At 52.7% G+C, this 11,413-nt stretch overlaps 1 protein-coding gene across 1 annotated transcript; it reads left to right on the top strand.

Moving 5' to 3' along the window:
• The first annotated feature begins 2,000 nt into the window (after positions 1-2,000).
• Positions 2,001-7,031, top strand: QC761_117165 (uncharacterized protein). The gene is made up of 2 exons (XM_062874993.1): positions 2,001-5,797; positions 5,850-7,031. Exons 1-2 carry the CDS (start codon positions 5,141-5,143, stop codon positions 6,180-6,182), a joined length of 990 nt encoding a protein of 329 aa, XP_062738212.1. The 5' UTR covers positions 2,001-5,140; the 3' UTR covers positions 6,183-7,031.
• Positions 7,032-11,413: the final 4,382 nt, after the last annotated feature.

Genomic DNA, 11,413 nt, shown 5'->3' with positions numbered 1-11,413 from the left:
AGTTTAGCTACGCAAGGCAAACGTCGGGAAGCTGAAGTGTCAACATATTTTCGTCACTACTGGCGTAGATATTCGATGGAATAAGGCTGCAATGAGGTGACTTCCACCTTGGCAGATATCCAGGTATTCTGGTACGGAGAGACACTCTCAACAAAGCATGACAAAGCCTTTGGCTTGCCCGCCGAGCATGCCTGGATCGATCGTGCTGCAACTTGGCTCGTGATAAAAGACAATGACCGCTGTACCTGTTTGTCTGACCGAACCCAGATCTCGTCTACCACGCTGAGCGAAGCGATGTGGCTCGGGCTTCAAAAGAGGCAGGCGGAACTGGATACTGCGGCGTAGTAAGCATCATGGTCTGATAGCTGGCATCTTCTATCGATACTGCGGCGGTGATATGACCGGAGCGATGGCAGCGCTCGTTATTGACTCGGAGGCGGGCACGACGAGAACAAGGCCACCGCCATCGAAAGGGAAACAAAATAACGGTACACTGGCATGCTCCAGATGCCTACGTTGCATCGCCCCGAATGGCGGACAATCAAGTCAGCGATGCAGCTCTCCTCATGACGATGTGGATGGTGGTGCGGTGGCCCAAAGAGGAAGCTGGCTAAGACCATGACGATGGCATGCGAGGGCAGCGTGGCATATTCCCCGAGCCCAGAAACGTCGAAAACGCTCGTCGATCATCAACCATTCCTAAAGAGGCACCAATGCCTTTGACTGTGTTAAGCGAGGGGCACCAAGACGTGCGCCACGTCGATCTGCCCGCAAGTCGGATAATATCCGCCTGGGAACCGGTATTGCTCGCAGGGGGGGGTAGAGGTTCGGCGTGTGACGTTGGACGGTCCATCTGGCTGGAGCTGGAGCAACAGCTTGAGCACAAGCCAGAGAATACCAGGGAACGCTGAATGCAACCCCACTGTGGAAGAAGTGCTGGAGAGCCTGGTATATAGCAGCCATCATATAGGCAGGCAATCAAAGAGTGCCCGAGGTACCACCGCTCCTCACCACACACCAGCAGCACACTCCAGCCCGTTACCACAAAACGAGGGCGGTGGGCGGTAGGATCGAGGTAATACTCCAGTGGCTGGGACGCGTCTTCCACGGCACCACAGCGATGCCACAGGGCGCTGCTCACTGGAGGTCGGGCAATATGGGCTCGGTTTCCGTTTACGGCTGTCCCTGAACCAATCCGTCAAGATGGCCGCCACAGGGCGCCGGCTAGCCTCAAGATCCTGGTTTGACGTGGGATTGCCGCCGTCGAAAAGTCGGGAACGTTAATATCAATCATCAATAGAGTGACAGGTGATGATTAAAGACGACGACTTTCGCCAACCGAGCTGCTGGCGAGACCGGACCGCTCCCACCATCTGTTCGAGGCTCGGCACGGGGGGCGGACAGAAAGATTGGTGAACGATGACAGCAAGACAGAGACATGGGGGGATAAGGTTCCGTGCCGCAAGCTGCAGCAGAGTTGGCCGGCGAGGTGGCCTGGAACTCGGCTGTCCAAGTGTGGAAGTTTAGCGGGCGTTGAATGAATCTAGTGGCCGTTTGTGGGACCTGTCTGGCCGGGGTTGTCGGCCGGTCGGGGCGGGTACCGGCTCCGCACCGCCTCACCCAACCGCCGACCGTGATCCCGGCGGCAAAGCTCCCGGAGAGTGGGAAGAGTTCAGATGCAAAGGTGTCAAAAGGCGGGGGATGGCGGCAGTGGTGATGGGATGAAGAGGCACAGCTGAATACCCCAAGCTCGGGTGCCGCAGTGTCGGGATCAATTCATGTGCAAAATGATCTACCGCAAGAGAGGGCAAATAGAAAGGAACACCTTGTTCTGCAAACTGTGGCTGAGGAAAATAAGGTTCAGACTCCCGTAAAATGTGGGGAATGGAATGAACCTCCCGTGACACATCATGTTCGTTGTCTCGGAAGGAGCAATGACATGCGGGGCAATTCTTGCCCTTCTGGTTTCGACCTGAGGTCTTGTGCAACTTCTATTTGCACACGATGTTCCACACGATATTCCACTTTGAAGGCATATCCAAAAGTCCAAAAGTCCACCTACCTGAGAAAAGCCCCTGGACCCAAGGCTGTTTTGAAGCTTTCGGAAAGCCCTGTGTCCGGTGTCTTGCCAAGCTGTTGCCCGAAACACGGATTCTCGTCGAATACTACCTATTCAGTAACCCCGCGGCATCAGCTGTTCAGACTACGGCTCCCTTTCTGGTAAAGAGTCACAACAGGATCGAAACATCAGGAAACCCTAGAGAGCCAAACTGCCACGAGGACCTTCATCGCGGGTGGCTGCAGCTGTCGACGGCGGTGCTCGAGTGTCATCCCAAGTTTTGAAGCTTACCATCGTCAACTTCGAAGCCCAAGCGCCTACAGAGGGGCCGGTGGGTTTAAGGTTGGTGACAGACTGCCAACGCTACCCTCGGAAACTTCATCCCGTTGTCATGCCTTTGGACGCCCTGCCTGTTCTGGCCAGTCCATAGCCCAAAGCGTACACCAAGCGTCCCGAGAGGTGCACCGAGCACTCGAGTACCGGATTTTCAAGAGAGTGCGGAAGATCCATCTGTCAGCAGCCCCTGCTGCATACCAGACATGACAACGGCAGCGCCAGACAGGTAGGTAGGGCAAGGGCCCAGACAGCTCTCAAGACTCGCTTCCGCTGGAGATCAAATCCCCTTGGCCTCCGATGCGAATCTCGGCTTGATGCCAGAAGCTATCGCCATTCCCGACTGGAAAGGATCTTTTGAGATTAGCCTTTGTTTCTGGAAATCCCCCGATATCTCGTCAAGAAACATGCTCCAAGCTCCACGCTGGGGTGTCTATGCCAGGGTCATTCCCTGCGCCATGTACACTGTGCTCAGCCCATATCATCCCGTCAGTATAGGACGACCAGTATCAACAAGAGCTGACTAAAACATACTACTGCATGGTTTATGCGATTCACATACAGGATGTGGTGGCCAACATGCTGATAGCCGGGCAGGTCCTTCAAGCGATCGCAACAGTAGTATCCAAAAGAATACGCGAAACAAAAAGGCTCTGAGACTGTCGGCACACCCTCAAAAGATCTGCTCTGCTGTGCCTGTAGGGCCACAGATCATGGCTGCCGATATGTCCAAAACGTTCGGTTCTTGGGAATGCCCCTGCATGACCGCCAGCCATTCCGTCCTGGACAGGAGTCTGGAACTCTGTCTGCAAAGTTGGGTGGCCATCTTGATGGCAAGAGCGGTCTGATGAGTCTGGTTCTGCAGTACCGTTCCACTGAGCACATTAATTGTTTGCTAGTCTCGATCTTGGAAACCGGAGCCTGATGGTCGCAGCAGGAAGTTTACCGATGCTCCTCCAGGCCCATATACAGGGCAGGACAACTAGCGGCAGTGAGATCAAGAGTCTATGATGAGTGGCATATTTACTTACATGTCATGATCGCCCACAACGGCTCCTGGGGAGGGTTCTGGAACACGGGTGACAGACATCACGATGTGCACAGCAGCCGATGCGAATCATAGTAGACTGGTGTTTCGAAAGGGCTGTTGACATGGCGGTAACGATGAACGGCATAAGATCAGCTCGAGAATCCGGTCGCAGTGCAAGCTCAGGCACAAGGATCCGGAGTCGCTGCTCGTCTCAAGTTTCACGCGTCCGGGCTCAGGGGCCCGTCTCCCATACACCCAAGCGTCCGTGACAGACCAGGGTGTTCGGTACGTACTCGACATCGTCAACAGCCAAGCATTTGGGGCCGGGGAGACAGTTCCTGTTTGGGATAGTGCGCCGCGGGCTCTGCAGGATGCACGAGCCCAGCGAAATGGGTGTGAGAAGTGGGAGAAGTGAAGAAGACACCCTCCCCATTTGGGTTAGACCGGAGAAGCATTCGCGCCACACAAATGTGTGCACCGCTCTCCGCTCTTTGGGTTGCCATGCCACCCTCGTCAAAGGATCTGTCGGGTTGGTAGCACGACGAAGCCATTCAGATTGTTGACGCCAATTGAACCTGGAGTAATTACACAGACAGTACGCTGTACATCCGTGAACAGCAAACTTCGGAATGCATAGCAAGCACTGGTTTCGCCAGTCGAATGACCAGTCTCTGCATGAGCCTCAGACGTTTGGACTCGGCAGATCAATGGCAATCATATCATTCAGACCCCTCCTGGGACCTTCCGACCCGTTGTTGTGTAGCGCCTGGCTGGCAGTTTGGTACTGTAGAAAAAAGACAGCCAGTCATAACCGACCTTGGGTAACTACGGCACGTACACAATGTGAGATATGTACCTATCTACGGAACCTGGTCATGCAATGACACTGGCTGGACCTTACCTCGAGAGCATCCTTCTTGAAGGATGAAGTGAAGAGAGTCGGCCTATTTTTTGATAGTGTAGGTAATAAAACACTGACCAAGGTTGTGAAGGAGAATAATAGGCCCAGCCAGGCAGAAGAGATGGGCACCCAGCACCAATGCACAATGAGGCAGTCAGAGCCCCGTATGAACATATAACAGGAGGCGTTATAACTCTATGGAATTGGACGGATGGGTGCACGGGTGACATGCTCTGAAGGGTATCGAGCATTTCGAGTCTGAGGTACGTACCGGACTGGGGGTCCCGGCGACAACGGGGGAGACCCCTCTGATCACCATCGGCCCCATGCCCTGATCCCTGGCCTGGCACAGCACCCCAAGGCCGACCCACCCACTTTGTGACAACACTCACTGGCCGCCTTGGTCCGGGGATCAACTTGTGGATGCTGGTGGATTTGCGCTTGATCATTCATACAGTCTCCATGGATGTACCGCCGGGAGATCTGACGGTACAAAACACCCTGCCCTCCCCATCCCGACGTCAACAAGCCTCTGCTGTGATGCACATACTTAAACCGCCACACCCCCCCTCTCACTCCCGGATTACCGACCTGACTTGGACATCCTGATCTTTGATATCATACCATCACATCACTCGTCGTCGACAGAGACAAGACCCACCGCATAATATATCTAGCTGGCACTCGATACTCGACCTCCTCAACACTCCAGCCACACAAGAAGAACACTTGATCAAAGCTTTGAAGCTTCAAGTTGCGACGACAAGACCGCTCTTTCCCCACCAACAAGGGATAAATTTTCACACCAGAAAACAAAATGGCAGGCACAATGGTTACCACCCAGTACGCTGCACCTCAGCAAAGCATTCACTATGGATACATTCCTCCACCATCACCACCAATGGACGACAGCTCGAGATGCTCGTTGCCTTCCATCTCCAACCTTTTGGGACTTGCCGACCAAGGGTCTCCCACCGCTGAGACACACGCTCAGGCTCAACAGCAGCAGCAACAGCAACAGCAACAGCAACAACAATGTATGGACTTTAGCAGCACGACTGCATGGAACCCGGTGCTAACAAGATCCCCAGCCCAATCGTCTTTTTCCAAGTCCGACGCCAGGCCCAACTCCTCGCACTATGGCAACCCAGCTTTGAGGGGACTCCCACCAAGTCCTCCCATGTCCTCGGGAGAATCCTTCGAGGGATACAACTCGCCGTCCACGAGGTCAGCCAGCCAGGTCTCGAACAGTTCCAACTACTACTATGAGACCACTCCTCCACTGGGGCCCATGGACTCTGGCGTTCCCCCGATGGCCGCTGCCGCCCCGAGAATGTCGGTTCAACCTTCAGCATACCAACCACACTTTGCTGCACCATCCTACATTGCCCAACCCACCATTCCTGCCTACTATCCCGCCGCCGCCCCTCCTCCTCCCATGTCGGGCCTTTACTTCCAGCGGCCTCTTCCCCAGGTATGTTGCTTTCTTGCACACTACAGCCGGACAACACCAAGCTAACTGATAGACGCAGGCTTTCCCTCCACCATTGTCCATGACTCTTGCGCCTGCCGGTGCGAACCCATGGCAACATCACCACTACATTGCCCCGTCCTCGGCCGCCTCGTTCCCCCAGAGCCAAGACAGGTACATCTGCCCAACCTGCAACAAGGCCTTTTCGCGTCCCAGCTCTCTCCGCATCCACAGCCACTCCCACACTGGCGAGAAGCCATTCAAGTGCCCGGTCGCCGGCTGTGGCAAGGCCTTCAGTGTGCGAAGCAACATGAAACGCCACGAGCGCGGTTGCCACAACTATGACAGCAGCAGCAGCAGCAATGGCAGCACCGCCAGCCGGTCTTGAATGCGTGTGTGAGCTTGGACAGCAGGTCTCTCCAGTGCTGGTTTACTTTTAATATCAACCCCCCCTCCCTTTCGACAACCACAAACCAGCCGAAGAAAATACATCCCAAACCCTGGCGGTGCAGGATTAAATCGTTATACCATACAACGACCCCACACCGTGGCAAAATTACTGGTACTTTTTAGTTTCTAATTTTTTTCTGGCTGGGTGGTGTTTTTTCAGCCGAGAGTTTTCTTCTTGAAAGACGAGGACATGATTCGCATCAGACTACTTACGCAAATTGGGAATTTTTTTTTTTTTTTTCTAAAACAAAGAAAGGCGGCTGGGTTTTGGGGTCGGCGCAAAACACAGGAGGGTGAAAGGAATTTTTTCTCTTTTGGACTTTCTCCACTGCTTCTGGCGCAAGGGAAAGGGAACACAACACAAACATCATAACTGGGATGTTCCATGGCGGGTTGAAGGGGGGTTGCGGCGAAACTTTTGGGGTTCAATCAATGGTGGGGGGAGGCGTGGGTTCACAACATCGGGGGTTTTTGGCAAAGCATTTACATGGGGCGTTTCTTTCTTTCTTTTGGAGGTAGTCTTTTTTTTGTTTTATATGCGGCATGATGTATCTGACGATCTGATTCCCCCTCTCTTTTTTCTGGTCTGTGTTTGTGTTGCGAAGACATATACACGCCAAAAAAAAAAAAAGGAATAATTACGTGTATATAGATGGAGGAAGAGGAGGAATATGGGCCTCTCTAGGGGGCTAGGTTTGAGGAGCTGTCACGACCCGCTAGCTACAGTTTAGTTGGGTGAGGAGAAACAAGGAAAATTGAAAATCAAAAAATTGGAAACAGATCGTCGTTACACAAGAAAGTTTATCTCCTTTTTGCGGTTTTATTGTGTGGATTTTTGGTATGGTGGAGGTGTGTGTGGCGAAATTGATGATGAAATAGGATACTTGGTGACACAAGTTTGAAGTTTTTTGGAAATCCTTCCGAGTCGGGGCTGCTATCACAAACATGGAACTCTTTGTCGCTTGTGTAAATGGGGATATGGATGGCACTTTGGGAATTCCCATTGGGGAGAATGATTTTCCCCCTGATTGAATGAGGATGAAATGATCTGCATTGCTGATGGTTGCGTTGTGGGAATGATTAAGCGTTGACGATGTGACTACCGCTTTTTGCTTTTTCCTTTTGGGCGAAGAAGAGCGCGGGCGGCCAACCTGGAAGTTGTGTTGAACGATGACGATCCTCCACAAGTCAAACGGTTTAGTGCGTAAGATGAGATTTACGGGGATGGGCAGGGGGAAAGGGGGGGGTGAGGCGTCATCGGTCCTTTCGGTGGTCATGACTCGATTATTCTTTTTGAATGATAGTTCAACTCTTCGCGAGAATGATCGGGTTTGTCTGAGTGGAATGGATTTTTGGGCGGGTACTATTTGCCTCAATTGCATTTGCCGCTTTATTCCCCTACACTACTTTCGATGATGTTCTATTCTGCAGGGTCCCTTGGCACCGCTTGGATTGAAGATGGGATGATGGGTTTACACTCCACTTGGATCTGCGTTCGGAGGGGGGTTGTCTGCTGACATGATGATTGATGACAAGGGGTAAAAGGCAATTTTTGGGCAGGTTTCGGCCGGCACTGGCGGGCAGAGAGAAAAACACAACAGCGGGCGAGCCGGCCCGGTCTTTGTAATGCGGAAATCAATTGGTGAGCATGGGGACGGAGATAGGGCACTGAATAGGAATAGGGCAAGGCAATAGATGATGGGATCTTCAGTCTTGAAGGCGGGTCAGCAGCCATGACAGCGAATCTTGCAGTGGTGTAAGGTAGGTATGAGGTGGTGCATTGGGGGTGGAAATGCCGTTCATGCAAACAAAACATTTGGCTTTTTGTGGTGGGGGTCGGTGCTCTGGCAGCGATGTTACTTTGAGCGTACACTGACTACAATACATTGTGTAACCAGGTGCCATGAACCAGCCACATGGTTTGTAGTTGCGTTTATGCCATTTTTGCCAATATAAAAAAGAAATTATCAGAGACCAGTTCGTCTGTCCCGATCCCAAGGAACGGGAGAAGGCTAGAAGAAAAGTGACGACAGCAGGTTCGTTCGTTACTGGAAAGGAAAGCTACCCGAGTGCGAAAGATCTGCAGTTGCCAATGTTCCTTGCAATGTCCGTGGAGCCATGTGGAGACGAGGTCTTTCGTCCAAGGTTTTTTTCTTTTTGCCCATCCCATCTTCAGGGACCAGCAATGCAGAAGTTGGTTGGGGGGTGAGTTGTTCTAGCGTGCTTCTGGACGCAAGTCGTGGTGGTTCGTGCGTGTGGATTGGGCGAGTCAAAGGTCGTCCATTCCATTTTTTGGAGGGAGCGACAAAGTTGAGGGTGTTGTCGATCACCACGTTTACTGCACGTCTGCCAAGATGAGAAAGGTCGTGGTGGATGGAACTTTTGGAAGAACTTCTCGAATGTGGCATTCTCACGCGAGAAAAGAAGAAATCAAAGCAAGATTTCCGATGATGATCAGCAACACCACCGGATGTGAGGGTGTGGCACGGTTGGTGGTCTGTGCTGTTCTGGTTGGTGTGTGGTTGATGTCATTTTCCCAGCGGAGTGGGTTGTGTCGGACCGCGCCGGTTGGATTAGGTAAGGTGAGACAATCGGCGAATCAGCAGCTGGGGGAGTAGTACCGAAGAGGAAAGTAGCTCGTCTGTGCGGATTATGCGATTGAAGATCACTCGGGGCACTCAAGATTGACAGATCGAGGATCACAGCCTTGCTTATATTAGATATGGCACTAGGAGGAAAGCGTCAAGTTGTCGCTGCTGAAGGCTTTCTGTTGGTGGAGGACGTCGCGAAGGGTGGGCGGAAAAGAATGAGGAAGGTGAGCACAGCATTGTGCAGATATCCGCTGCCAGTATCTGGCCTTGGATGAGATGCTACAGTGAGACACAATTATCCAGCGCCACGGTGCAGGATATACCACACGATCCACGACCCTTTTTGCCCTCGGGCAAGTTCCATGCGCAAGTGCGCTGTGGTGATGGCTGTGCCATGTGCCACACGACCATGCATTGCAGGACGGGAGACCACAGGAAAGAAGCAAATGGCAGCTGCAGTGTAAGGGTTCCCCAAGGTGGTTTGACTGTTTCAACCAACCACAAGATCGACACTGACCCCATTTGAGTTTTCTGCGATACATCACCTCTCTCCACGGCATCATTGCCCAAATCTTGGAAGTAGTCGAGGGCTTCGGGTTGGCGTTCCTGAAGGTTGCCTTCCATGATGCAAGATCTCTTGACCGGTCCCTCACCGGTGACCCTGGCTTCTTTCTGCTGAGCACGACTTTTCGCCTGGTTGGGACATCCTATCCACCAACACTGCCAAGAGCGCCGGCCTCTGCGGGATACGCAACGTTGCGATCCCCTCAATCAGCCCACTCATCGTTGTCCCAGTCTCGCCTTCACCGCCGGCAGTAACGAAGCCCCTCGTCAACAGCGAGGTTCTCCTCGGAGTGGCAGGCTTATCCTTATAACGGACAAGCTGAAAAGAGTCAAGATACCGGCACGGGGTAGGCGAATCCTTCACACAGGCATTCCTTGAGAACCATCATCAGATGATCTGATCTCGATCAGCCCGTCCCTTCCTGCCGCTGCCGCTGCTAACTGCTAGCTCGATTTCGTCGGTGATGGACGCACGCCCCGGGCACCTCCGTGACCAAAATATTGATAAGCCGCGGTAGGAATGGCTGAAACAATGGAGTGGTGGTTGGTGGTGATCTGTGCCCTGTGCTTCTGCATGGCGGCTGAGGCGGATGAAGATCATGACGCTAAGCAATCGCTAAGCCGTGACCCGTTACCCAGCTGCCGGGACTTCGCCCTACCAATCATGAACTTTGCTCACCTCTCGAGAACTTTCATCTCGACTGTATGCATGTCTCAGAGGAATGGTTTCTCAACCTGTCTTGGGCTTGCTTACCTGCATCAGCCGCAGCGGTATATGACGCTGATGATGAAGAGGAGGCTCGTGGGATGAGACAATGGGGTGAACACCCATCACGAACTCCGCATCCGCAATCCCGTTTGTGACGAACCCCTTGTGCGGGAACGGGCGACGCCAAAACGAACAGTGGGACGGTGATCATCTTTCGTGGCGGCCGGGAAGGAGTCCCTAGGGCTATGACAAGACGAGCCGCCTTTGCTTCTTCTCGCCTGATCACATACGAATACAGCGAGGTTGGCGCGAGGCTGCAGCTTCATCAACAATAAAATTTCAGCCTCGCTTCTTGTCGGCTGTTATTATTGAACAAACCCTTGGCCAGCGCGTCGGGTTGCCTATCTTGGGGAATCAGAACGGCGAAGGCTTGAAAGTGCCGGGTGATTGGGGGCCGAGTGTGGACAAGCCTCTGTGTTTCAAACACAGGCGCGCAACCCCCTTTTTGACACACGGTTCGGCCAGATCCCGAACTGGCGAGACACGCTTGGTTGGTTTAACCAGGCGAACCAAAACATCACCAAACATCACATCGCAACGCTACCAGAGGAAGGCAGGACAGAAGGGGCTGATGGTTGCGACCTTACCACAGTAGCGACAAGACGACCTCGATGCAAGACACGGTGGCATTTTTGCAATGCGGTGAACATGCGGAGCAGGTGTATCATCAGCTATGGGCCATCCCTGCCGGCTTTCAACGGTCCAACGGTCTTTTGGGGCTGGATGAAACCTTTTCCCGCGGGATGGGGAGTAGCATGACAAAGCGGGTTTGCAAAAAGGCGAACAACTCACCGCTATTCATCGTCGGCCCAGACACAGAGGGGGGAAAACCCATCATGAAATCCAGACAGTAAACAATCCCTATCCATGCATCCCCGAGCAGACCCCGAACTGATACCGAGAATGGGACAGTGGAACAGAGTTCGTCGATCACGTTTGTCTTGGGGTGTGGAAACTATGGAAACAATCCGTCAGTCCGTAATGGGAAGGTGAGTTAGAAAAAAAACTTAAAGAAAAAAAAAAAAAAATCATGAATTAGAGCGAAAGGCGAAGAGAATACAATCCCCAAAAGGCCAACAAAAATTCAGTTTTCAGCGGGTGGAACCGCTATGTTGAAGAGAGGGGGGAAAATCGCGTCGGGTTTGAGAAGCTTCGCGAGTCAGTGGATTTTTTTTTAGCATGCGATGGAGCAAATATTTCCGATGGATATGGCAAAACTATCGAGGGTCTATCGAACTCGAGACT

This window comes from Podospora bellae-mahoneyi (assembly GCF_035222275.1).
Source record: "Podospora bellae-mahoneyi strain CBS 112042 chromosome 1 map unlocalized CBS112042p_1, whole genome shotgun sequence".
In the NCBI taxonomy this organism is placed as follows: Eukaryota; Fungi; Ascomycota; class Sordariomycetes; order Sordariales; family Podosporaceae; genus Podospora; species Podospora bellae-mahoneyi.
The sequence above is the reverse complement of the archived record's forward strand: the minus strand, read 5'-3'. Positions and strand labels throughout refer to the sequence as shown.

Coding starts and splice junctions, on each gene's coding strand:
- QC761_117165 (XM_062874993.1), top strand. CDS start 5,141: ATGGCAGGCACAATGGTTACCACCCAGTACGCTGCACCTCAGCAAAGC. Junction 5,798..5,849: donor TCCAGCGGCCTCTTCCCCAG/GTATGTTGCTTT, acceptor GCTAACTGATAG/ACGCAGGCTTTCCCTCCACC.